Source organism: Haematobia irritans, chromosome 4, assembly GCF_050003625.1.
Source record: "Haematobia irritans isolate KBUSLIRL chromosome 4, ASM5000362v1, whole genome shotgun sequence".
NCBI lineage: Eukaryota > Metazoa > Arthropoda > Insecta > Diptera > Muscidae > Haematobia > Haematobia irritans.
This window is the reverse complement of record NC_134400.1, coordinates 14,455,305-14,468,052: the sequence shown is the minus strand read 5'-3', so window position 1 is coordinate 14,468,052 and position 12,748 is coordinate 14,455,305. Positions and strand designations below refer to the sequence as shown.

At 28.4% G+C, this 12,748-nt stretch overlaps 1 protein-coding gene across 1 annotated transcript; it reads left to right on the top strand.

The window, feature by feature from the left end:
- The first annotated feature begins 5,214 nt into the window (after window positions 1-5,214).
- LOC142233434 (uncharacterized) lies at window positions 5,215-8,992 on the top strand. The gene has a single exon (XM_075304354.1). It carries the CDS (start codon window positions 6,217-6,219, stop codon window positions 8,608-8,610), a length of 2,394 nt encoding a protein of 797 aa, XP_075160469.1. The 5' UTR covers window positions 5,215-6,216; the 3' UTR covers window positions 8,611-8,992.
- Window positions 8,993-12,748: the final 3,756 nt, after the last annotated feature.

Below are 12,748 nucleotides of genomic sequence, written 5' to 3'. Positions count from 1 at the left end.
AGAAATAAAATTTTTATAAAATTTTCTATAGAAATAAAATTCTGACAAAATTTTCTATAGAAATAAAATTTTTATAAAACTTTCTATAGAAATAAAATTGTGAAAAACTTTTCTCTATAAATAAAATGTTGGCAAAAAATTAATAGAAATAAAATTTTTTATAGAAATAAAATTCTGACATAATTTTCTATAGAAATAAAATTTTGACAACATTTTCTATAGAAATAAAATTCTGACAAAATTTTCTATAGAAATAAAATCTTTATAAAATTTTCTATAGAAATAAAATTGTGAAAAACTTTTCTCTATAAATAAAATGTTGGCAAAAATTTTATAGAAATAAAATTTTCTATAGAAATAAAATTTTGACAAAATGTTCTACAGAAATAAAATGTTGACAAAATTTCTTATAGAAATAAATTTTTGACAAAATTTTCTATAGAAATAAAATTTTGACAAAATTTTCTATAGAAATAACATTTTGACAAAATTTTCTATAGAAATAAAATTTTGACAAAATGTCCTACAGAAATAAAATTTTGACAAAACTTCCTATAGAAATAAAATTTTGACAAAATTTTCTATAGAAATAAAATTTTGACAAATTTTTCTATAGAAATAAAATTGTGACAAAATTTTCTATAGAAATAAAATTTTGACAAAATTTTCTATAGAAATAAATTTTTTCTACAGAAATGAAATTGTGACAAAATTTTCTATAAAATCAAAATTTTGACAAAAAGTTCTATAGAAATAAAATTTTGACAGGTTTCTATAGAAATAAAATTTTGCAAAATAAAACTTTTTTGTTTGGTTGTTTTTTGTTAAATATTTTTCCAAATTTTGTTACATTATCGCAAAAAGGCATCTGAAATTCGAATACATTTCTGCTAATTTTGGTAAAGAGAGAAAGGGATGGTCATCCTTACTCTCTTGCCAATTTTTACTAGAAAAATTCTCTACATTCTCCATATATTCGTGTGTGATGATGATTTAATTTGACCATCACACCATCGATCAATGAAATATTGACCTTGAAATTTAAGAAAATTGGTTTTGCCCATTGCGAAGTTATTTTTTCTGAGTTTTAGCAATGGGAATGTGCTATCGTTAGCGCTTTAAATTTATATCTGCTCTAGGGTCTGGAATTATTTTTTCAAGGAAATCATATAAAAATCATATGTTTTGTTGTTGTTGTTGTCTGTGGCATCCTCCCAGAATTTAACAATTGCCAATACTTTCAAGTGTAAGAAGTGAGTAAATTTTGTCCTTATGGGGATTTTATTGAGATAGCGGTGAGATATGGATATTAACATAAGCTTCATAAACATATTCTTGATTGTATTGTCATCTACATGGGGAAATCCCTTGGTTTCAAGCGACTTGTTTTGTTGCTTCGTTTTAATGTCGCTTATGTACGTACGTAAGCAAATCTCTGTAATAAAAAAATCATTAAAACGATTTGATCACGAAATCTGCTACCCACTGTATTGAGAGAAAAGTGGACGATGCCAAGTAAACAGCGGATATTTGCTAGTCCACCAATTGTATTGTGTTTTGTGAATGGTACAATCAATGAATTTTATTTCGGTACCATATAGCCGTGACGACTTGCGTATCTAAGTTAAAAATAAAATAAAACCGCCACTGAAGGTAATGAGCAAGCAACAGATGTCAGAGTATTTTATGCGAAAATTGGACACATGAAAAACCTCGGTGGGGCTCGGCAGAACAAGAAGAGAGCGTACAATACACGAAAATCGCATAGAGACGTTGATAGCTTTAATGGATACGCGCACACAACACACACACGCGCTATATTATATCATTCGTAATTACAACTGTGAATGTGTTGCTATAGTAGGGATGTCAATTAAAGTGGAAAATTAATGTTGATGAATACCCCAATTTTGGGATAATCAAAAATATTGTATATATCAATCATCTGGATTTTATTCTACATAGCCTTGCCATAGCGGACTCGGAAAGAATTATTTTCGTAAAACCAGCAAAGATAGGGATGTCAATCAAAGTGGAAAAATAATGTTGATGAATACTCCAATTGTATGTAATCATCAATAATATTAAGTGTATATTTGAATAATCTCGATTTTATTTTACATAGCTTTGCCATATATATTAAAAAGAAAAAAAATCTCTAAAAGAAGGGTATTTTGTCATTCTCAGTAATCATCAAAATATCTATAATAAAAATTAGATTGAAGTTGAAAAGCCAATCAATTAAAACATTCACTGACAAAATTAAAGTTTTAATCAAAGTAAAAAATATCAGTTAAAAATTATACCATTTAAAATTTTAATTAATAAATAAAATATTTCAAATTGTAAATATATTTGAAAATTTTGTTCGGAAATATTTAGTTAATTTCTATGTTTCGGTAGATTTTGCTAAATATTCGTCTCCAATTTAACAAAATTTTCTATAGAAATAAAATTTTCACAAATTTTTCTATAGCAATAAAATTTTAGCAAAATTTTCTGTAGAAATAAAAATTTTCTATGGAAGTGAAAATTTTCTCAAAATTTTTTATAGAAATAAAATTTTGACAAAATTTTCTATAGAAATAAAATTTTGACAAAATTTTCTATAGAAATAAAATTTTGACAAAATTTTCTATGAAAATACAATTTTGACAAAATTTTCTATAGAAATAAAACTTTGATAAAATTTTCTATAGAAATACAATTTTTGACAAAATTTTCTATAGAAATACAATTGTGACAAAATATTTCTATATAGAAAATAAGTTTGACAAATTTCTCTATAGAAGAAAAAATTTTTACAAAATATTCTCTAGGAATAAAATTTTAACAAAATTTTCTATAGAAATAAAATGTTGACAAAATGTTCTATAGAAGTTAAATTTTGACAAAAATTTTTATAGAAATAAAATTTTATTTGTCGTTTTGATCGCAGCTTAAAAACCATTGAGTTGACTAAACTACAAGAGTAGCTTAACCAACAGAGGAAAAGAATGTTTGTCAAATTTATTTGGGCAAAGTCCTATAGACTGCAAGATGGTTGGATAAACGCACGTTTCCAAATTACCACATTCCTAATCAGCATCCTCTACTTGCAGCAAAATTATCAACCAATTATCAGAATAAATTCAGCCAGTTAGCTAAACCCAAAGTAAACCACACTTGAACCTTCCGAAAAAAGGTTTATGATAGTCGGCTTTTGCCGAAATAAATCTTTGTACAAACATTTCTCTTTTCCTTTGCCAATTTCAAATCATCGATTTGAGTGCAGTTGGCTGGGTTTATTTTGAGCGTGCTTCCTCTTACTTCATTCGTTTGTGTTGTTATAGTTGGTTTGTACTTCAATCATACTTGTTGTTTTGATCTCAGCTTAAAAACATTGCGTTGACTAAACTACAAGAGTAGCTTAACCAACAGAGGAAAAATAATGTTTATTAGTCAAATCAATGGTTTTTAAGCTGCGATCAAAAAAAAAAACAATATTAGAAAAAATTCAATAGAAATAAAATCTTCACAAAATTTTCTATAGAAATAAAATGTTTACAAAATTTTCTCCAGAAATAAAATATTGTCAAAATTTTCTATCAAAAAAAAAAAAAAAAATAAAAAAAAAAATGTGGACAAAGATTTTTAGGAAAATAAAATTTTGACAAAATTTTCTATAGAAATAAAGTTTTGACAAAATTTTCTATAGAAATAAAAATGTTAACAGATTTTTCTATAGAAAAAAAATTAAGATAAAAGTTTTCTGTAGATGTAAAATTTTAAAAGTTTTTTCTGTTTTTCGAGTATGAGATCTCAAGCTAGAAAAAACAGAAAAACTTTTATTTGAAAATAAAGATCAAAAAAGCAACAAAAACGTGAAATAAAATTTTGAAAAAACTTTCTCTAGAAATATAAATTTTGACAAAAATTGTTATAGAAGTAAAAATTTTCTATAGACGTTAAATTTGAAAATTTTTCTGTAGAAGTAAAAATTTTCTATAGAGGTTAAGTTTTGACAAAAGCTTTTATAGAAATAAAAGTTTGTCGAAATTTTCTATAAATTCAGGCAGGAACATATGACAGATTCTCCACAGATCAATGATATCAGAAGGAAAATGTATAAACATAATTTAAGTTATTAATCATCATTTAATAAATTTACATAACAATTAAAAACCACTTACAAAAGTAGTTCATTGTAATATATACAGTTTTATTATTTTAATTATTTTTTGTATTCTTATAAGTGTACAGACATTATTATTAAAAAAATTAGAGCAGTTATAAAAGTTGTCTTGATTAACTTGGTGGATACACATTTCAACAATTTAGTGCTTTTCCACTAATTAAATGCTAAAAATTCTATATTGACATCCCTACCTATAATGTTTGATCAAAGAATAATAATCGTGGGAACCTACTGATCATCAAGAGAAGTCAGCTATCATCATGAGATAATCTCTTTGCTGGTGGTACAAATGGGAGAGTAATTCGTTTTGACTTTGCCAACGCAAAATTGCATCAGTGTTGCCACCTCATCGTTTATATTTTAACATTTATTTAAAAAAATATTCTACTTATAACTATTAGATTTACACTTTTTTGAACAAAGAAGATGAATGATTTTGTTTTTTAAGTTTAAGTAATGGAAAAGAATATTTCTTTTTTTTTCTTATAAACAATAAATCTATATAAGAAAAAAAATCATATAAGTACACACAAAAAAATTTCACGAAAATTTTTCCAATTAAAATTTTAATTGAGTTTTAAAAAATATTCAATTAAAAATTTAATTGATTCAACAAATTTTTTAATTGAAACAAAAGTCAATCACAAAAATAATAGTATCAGTTAATTTATTAATTGGATCAATTAACTTTTTAATTGACCTTCAATTAATTTTTTAATTGATACTATCATTTCTGTGATTGAAGACATTTCAATTAAAAATTAATTGGATCAATTAATTTCGTTATTGAATCAGAAAAAAATTTTTTGTGTGTGTAAAAAGCTTTTGTTTTCCTCTGACTTTCTTTTAGCCGTTATTTACTTTAGTTAAATTTTCTCTTAAAACTTTTTCGCTCCATTCATTTTCTTCTCTGTGTAAAAGATCGTTTTTTATTTTTGTTTATTTTCGCACTTTTATATTTATAGCCACTTGGCATTCCAGTTTATTGTAATTCTGGCAACACTATTCAAAAAGGCCGTTTGCCCAATACTCAACGGTCAGTTGTGCTTGAAATGTTTAGGAGTGCGGATCGCAAGTCGGAAAGTTGGCGCGTATTATGTGTGCATGAGTATTAAATAACAAGAAGGGCGAAAAAATACCGTACTGTGCGAATAGACGTGAATCTGGCTGCAACTGATAAAACGAAAACTAATTGAAAGAAAAATCTGTCGAACTAACTAAAAACAAAGCAAGAACACATTGGATTGGAACCTTTGTTGACATACGTACATAGTTATATCCCCGTCACGGTGTGAAATATACAGTAACAATAAGCGTGTTAAAGAAAATAAATATTTTGTTAACAAAATATAACGCATACAAATAAATAACTTTGAATTCGTTTGTTCGTTCGGCCATCCAGCACACAGCAGCAGCGCGTTTGCTATAATTACTATAATTGTGTCGAAAAACAGAAACAACAACAAGAACAACAAATTACAAATTGTGAAGTGAAAACAGTCGTGATTACTGTGTCAGGAACCGTGTGAGATGCTGGAATTTGAAAAACAAAAAATAACAAAAACATCGAAAACATTCAAAGCTTAGCATATAAACTGAACAAACAAACAATTGAAGAAAACAAAGAAGAAGACATCAAAAAGGGGGGTGGAGAGAATTTAAACAAGTGCGCGCCCAACAAGTGATGTCAACGCATATGTACTTACCCACACTACACAAACACATATACATACATACCTACGCAGCATAAGCATAGATGCTCATGTGAAAGAGGCGTCATCGTTATCTCAGCTAAGAAACAGAAATAGACGACTGGCTGGCTGGCTAGCAGCATCTCATAAAAAAAAACTCGCAAAACAAACAAAAGAGAGAAGAATTAAAAACAAAAGAAATTGAAGTTCAAAATAATATCAAAACAAAGCGATAACGATCAAAGCAGATCGAGAACTCCTAAATTAACACAGAAAACAAACCCAAATCGATTTGATTTCAAATCTCGAAGAAAACGTTGTAAATATCGCTTGTATTAATTATGCCAAATGATGACAATAGACTTTTTGATATTTGCCGTTCTTATAGTGTCATTTGTCATAAACACTTTGGCTTTGGCTGCCTTTTGGGTGACACCAGGTCTGCGGACAACAGCGAATCGATTTACCATCAATCTAGTCATAATAAATTTGGTTGGCTGTGTGATTCTTGCGCCCACTTTATTTTTGAGTGGAGGTGAATACTCAGCAGCAGCCGTTCGGGAAGGCAGCAACAAAGATGGTCCCACGACCATTACAACCGGTTCCCTGCAGTCTGGTTTAAGTTTTTTATCACCGAACGAGAATGATGACAGCATTGAGTTTTATTCGAAACCTGGAAATCACCAACTGACCATAAGACACAATGGTAGATTGGTGGAGAAAGAAGGTCTTATAGTACACCGTAATAGTAGCAGTAGCGGTAGTGGTAGTAGTAGTCATGGTGACCAGAAGAGTAACGCCGCCAATGATGGCGAGGGCAGTTCTACTAGAACCATAGAAACCATTTACAAGTGTAATGACACATATTGCCGTGAGCTAACCATAGATGAGAGTGTGGACACTTTGGTTATCACCGAAATAGAAGAGGAAAATATTAGCCAGCCTATTGGAGGAGATGGTAATGCAGCCACCGAAGATATAGAACAACGACCATGGCTTAGTTTCCAAATGAGGTCATGGTCGATTGATATGGTTGCAGCCCTTGGTGCTATGGCCGTGCTCTTAGTTGTTGGCGATACTTGGTGTGCTGTGACAGATCCGTTGCGTTATCATATTCGCATTTCGGGTATGAAATCATGGATATTGATTGCCTTGACTTGGTCCATGGGCGTCTTATTTGGAGCCCTGTCAGCATTTCGAGAAATAGACTTTGAAGCTGATACTACTATCCTCAAAAGGCCAGATTCCGGGGGATATACATCTGTGACCAGCCTTGAATCATCTTCGTCCAATGATATGTTTGCCATGGTATTCTCCTGTTTGTATTTTGTTCTCATTGTCTTACTACCCTTTGGATTTGTTTGCGGTATGTATTGGCGCATAATTACCGAAGCTCGAGAAAATGGTCTTAGGATAAGACAAAATGGATCTTCACCTCTAATGCAGAGTTCCTTGAATCTTATGCAAGGACAACATGTTTCACACCTGCAACAGTATGCCTCCAATAATTTTACCTTGCATCGTAGTTCGATTTCATCCACCTCCACTCAAATTGGAGGTTTGCAAATGAGAATTGATAAGAAGCAACAACAACAAAATGACTGTGACGCAGGAGGTGTACTTCTTTCGCCAGCATCAGGCGATGGCTTATCACATATCGATGCGGAAGAAGGAATTCAGCACATTGATAATAACAATGATACGGTGAAGATTAATATTCACCAGAATAGGGACGAAAATGTTATTCTTACCGTCAAAACTTCAAATGTGGAAATACAAAGCAACTTTGCAGTAAGGCGTACTGAGCCAATGGCCCATGATCTAACTGGCCAAGAGAGTTTAAAAACTTTACGTCAAAGCCATTCAACGCCTAATCTCCAGACCCATATATTAAATGCTGAAGTTTGTCCCTTTGTTCAGCAAGGAAGTGAAGACCAATCGTGCCACCCAACACAGGCCGCCTTACAGATGCCAACCATAAATACCTCACCAAAGGCCTTGAGCTATATGTCTTCACTGCGGCATAGACTATCGAATGCCTCATCCCTTTTCAAATATCGTGAAGAGTCTAGGGCAGCACGTATAAGCATATTAGTGGTGATTATGTTCCTAGTCTCATATCTGCCATTTGGAGTGCTGATCTTGCTGCAGACCAGTATACCAGCCGCTTCCACGTTTCCTCTATCCAATGAGTTGGCTATATTCATGATATTATTAGCAAATCTAAGTTCACCCTTCATATTTGCCTATCGCAACAAAAGGGTTCGACGTGGTGTCAAAAGAATTCTGTGTTGCTATGCCCTTAATTCCAGGGAAAATCTAGAAGCCTATAGAAGTTTCAATAGTCGTCACAAGAGAAGTAGTAGACGAACCTCAGCCCATTCAAATAATTCAAGCCATAGTGTTGTAACGCCATCATCTAGTCTTATGATCAGAAATGCCGCCAATACCTCCAATATACTCATAAGACCCACTAGTACATGTAGCACAATTATTAATTTAACCATAAACAATAATGTGCATCCTTGCCAAAGATCCTTGGAGAAGCCAAGTAGTAGAGTAGATAGTCAAAATATGGAGGTGCAGTCAGGAGATGATTTCATTACCGTTGAAGAAATGCCTCTAAAAAGCCGCAAAGATTTAAGCGAATCCCAAACCTTCATCTCCCCAAACCCCCCGAAAAAGCTTGTCTGTGATGCCGCCTATTGCGGAACTGAAAAAGCGGAACCAACGGAAGTATAAAATATCCGTTTAAACAAATGCGGGTTGCATAGCACACCCCTATGATAATAGAGACACCTATGATATATATTTTTACATATAAAATCCAAATAGATAAAATACACATTTTTGATTTAGTAAATTGAATTTACTAATACAAAAAAACGAAAACTATTCCAAAGTTTATCGACGAAACAAGTATAATTTTTTATAAAAATAATATTTGATAAATTATTTTAAATGTAAGAAGAAAAAATAGAAAACAATTTAATTTCTAGTGACTAATCTCGAGCGTTCTATGACTTCAAACTAGTATTACTAATTAAAAAATTTTTTACCATAAGATTGTAATATTATATATAATAAGTAAATAAATCATTCGAATTTATTCCAAGTATATGAATTTATTGGATTTTTATTTTATTATTACTTAGGGCATTCTATTGTTTACTAGATAAAATCTAAACAAATGTAAATAAAATAATAAAAAAAAAACATTACAATTGTTTTTTTATTATTGTTGTAATGTAAACAAAATAAAGCAAAAACAAAAACTTTAGAATCAAAAAAGAAAATTTTGTCAAAATTTTATTTTTATAATTTTTTCAAAAATTTATTTCTGTAAAAAAATTTAACAAACATTTTTTTCTATAGAGAATTTTGTCAACATTTTATTTCTATAGAAAATTTTGACAAAATTTTATTTCTATAGAAAATAGAAAATTTTGCCAAAACGTTATTTCTATAGAAAATTTTGTCAAAATATTTCTATAGAAAATTTTCGCAAAATTTTATATCTATAGAAATTTTGTCAAAATTTTATCGCTACAGAAAGTTTTGTCAAAATTTTAGTTCTATAGAAAAATTTGTGAAAATTTTATCGCTACAGAAAGTTTTGTCAAAATTTTATTTCTTTAGAAAATTTTGTCAAAATTTTATTTCTATAGAAAATTTTATTTCTATAGAAAATTTTCTGCAAATTTTATTCGTATAAAAAATTTTCTGAAAATTTTAGTCGTTTAAAAAATTTTCTGCAAATTTTATTTGTATAAAACATTTTCTGAAAATTTTATCAAAATTTTATTTCTATAGAAATTTTGTTTGTTCTAATTTGTCAAAATTTATTTTTATAAAAAATTTTGTCAAAATTTTATTTCTATAAAAATTTTTCTCAAAATTTTATTGCTATAGAAAAATTTGTAAAAATTGTATTTTATAGAACATTTTCTGAAAATTTTATTTCTATAAAAAATTTTGTAAACATTTTATGTTTATAGAAAATTTTCTGAAAATTTTATTTGTATAAAAAATGTTCTGAAAATTTTATTTCTACAGAGTCAAAAGTTTATTTTTATAGAAAATTTTGTGAAACTTTTATTTGTATAGAAAATTTTGTTAAAATTTTATTTCTATAGAAAATTTTTTCAAAATTTTATTTCTCATCGAGTCGCTGTTGATGAAAAATAAAAAATAAAAAAAAAACAGCATTTGTAATTGCTGCGCGAAAGTGGCACTGCGGCATTTTGATCCATTTCCGGCGAAGCCCCATCTTGAGATGACCGATACTTTGGTATTTTTTAGTGCCAACCGTACTGTCCAATGGATTGAGATTTGAAGATTTGATCACAAACTACTCAATTTGGAATGGTGGCTTCCCATCGAAGCTAATTTTGTGCAAGTGAAACAACTCTTTCCAGTCTAAATTGTTTTTGTGCACCGGTGAGCTCCAGCACTTTTTGGATCATAAGTTGGGGTTCCCAACTAAATTTTTAGAAGCTCTAATAACAATTAGAGGACCTCTCAATGAGGCTAGACTTAAGTCGGTTGTTTTACTGGTTTTCTGGTTCATTATAGATTGTGGTTAAAAAGTTGTAGAGGTACAATAAAAAGTAGTACGATATGTGATATTAGTTACCTCTCCACAAGTTCAACTCGTTTTCGTTGACAATGTAAAACTAAAAAACGTGTCTGTGTGACTCCAATGTAAAAAAATAAACCAAACCAAAAACACTCGTACACCTGTTCTATTATTGGCACCGGTACCTCCAGACGAGTATTGTCTATTTTATAATATTTTTTCGATTCATATTGAAAAATTCCATACAATACTTTGTTATTCGTTACACTGTGAAACACAATGAACACAACAATCTAAACTATTTTATTTCTCGATCAAAGCTATCGATGAGGTCACATAACATTCGAAACATATTTTGAATTTTTGTTAAAATAAAATTTAGTATCAAATATTTGCCAACTATTTCATTTTATAATTGGAGGTTGTATGTTTTGTGAATAAAATACAGTGAAACCTCTCAAACTTGGATATTTTGAAAAACGTACACCTCTCCAAAGTGGACAACTTTTTTTTTGTGGGCAAAAATTTTGACAAAATTTTGTATACACACAAAAAATTTTTTCTCTGATTCAATCACCAAATTAATTGATCCAATTAATTTTTTAATTGAAATGTCTTCAATCACGAAAATGATAGTATCAATCACAGTTTTAATTGGGCATAGAAAAAATTCTTGATTAAAAAATTAATTGATTTTTTCAGCAAAATTCAATTAATTATTTAATTGATTCAATTAAAAATTTAATTGATGTTGATTGCAAAACGCAATTAATTTATTAATTGAAAAAGGTAACTATTTTTAAATTACTTAGTTAGATTGGCTTAGTAAAAAAGTAAAAAAAAAATCAGCACTTTTTTTAACTGAATTAGTCTTCCGAATTTGATTAAAAAGTTAATTGTATCAATTAATTTTTTAATTAAACATTTTAAAAATTTCAATCATTGACTTAATTAACTTAATGTTTCTATCATGATTAACAAGTTAATTGTATCAATTAATTTATTAATTGAAAAAATTTTCAACTTCAATTAACTTTTTAATTGGAAATATTTTGGTGATATTTTTTTCTGTGTATAGAAATAAAATTTTGATAAAATTGTCTATAGAAATAAAATTTTGACAAAATTTTCTATATAGAAATAAAATTTTGACAAAATTTTCTATATAGAAATAAAATTTTGACAAAATTTTCTATAGATATATAATTTTGACAAAATTTTCTATAGAATTAATATTTTGCCAAAATTTCCTGTAGAAATAAAATTTTGAGAAAATTTTCTATAGAAATACAATTTTGAGAAAATTTTCTATAGAAATAAAATTTTGACAAAATTTCTATAGAAAAAAAAAGATTGAAGAAAATTTTCTATAGATATATAATTTTGACAAAATTTTCTATATAGAAATAAGATTTTAACAAGATTTTCTATAGAAATAACATTTTCACAAAATTTTCTATAGAAATAAAATTTTAATAAAAATTTCTATCGAAAAAAAATTTTGACAAAAATTTCTATAGATATATAATTTTGACAAAATTTTCTATAGATATATAATTTTGACAAAATTTCCTGTAGAAATAAATTTTTGACAAAAATTTCTATATAGAAATAAAATTTTGACAAAATTTTCTATATAGAAATAACATTTTGACAAAATTTTTTATATAGAAATAAAATTTTGATAAAATTTTCTATAGAAATAAAACAAAATTTGACAAGACCTAATGAACGTTACTAACCTATTATTTCCTACGCCACAGTAATAGTAAAGGGTATAATAACAAATTGGCCCACAAACACTACATAAATTGATCTCCAGATTTAAGTTCTTAATGAAAATTATCACATTATACAATAAAAAATTAATGAACTTTGGCATGGCGATGAAGTAGCCATAAAAAAAAAAAAAAAAAAAAACTACAATACAATAAAACACAATCATGTAGTTCTACCTTATTTAGATTGTTGTCTCTGACTCAGTAATACCTTTTGTATTCACGGAACTAAAGCAAAGAAAAATCATAACTCGGTCGGTCGGTCGCTAAATGAAAAAAATGCCAATTCCGAATATAAAAATCCTCTAGAGATATTAAATTACTATCTCAGATATTCTTGTCACTAATGACGGGAGCGCTAAACATTCATTTTCAAGTAGAGCTTATGTTACACATTTTAGATTTAAGCCCCCCAAAAATTGAAACTAAACCTCCAGGTATACATAGTCCACAACATGCTACCAGGTTCGAACATAGCTTCACACATGATGGAATATATTTTTAATTAGTTGATTAAGCCACA

What these genes read in the sequence shown, in the direction of transcription:
- LOC142233434 (XM_075304354.1), top strand. Translation starts at nt 6,217, where the DNA reads ATGATGACAATAGACTTTTTGATATTTGCCGTTCTTATAGTGTCATTT.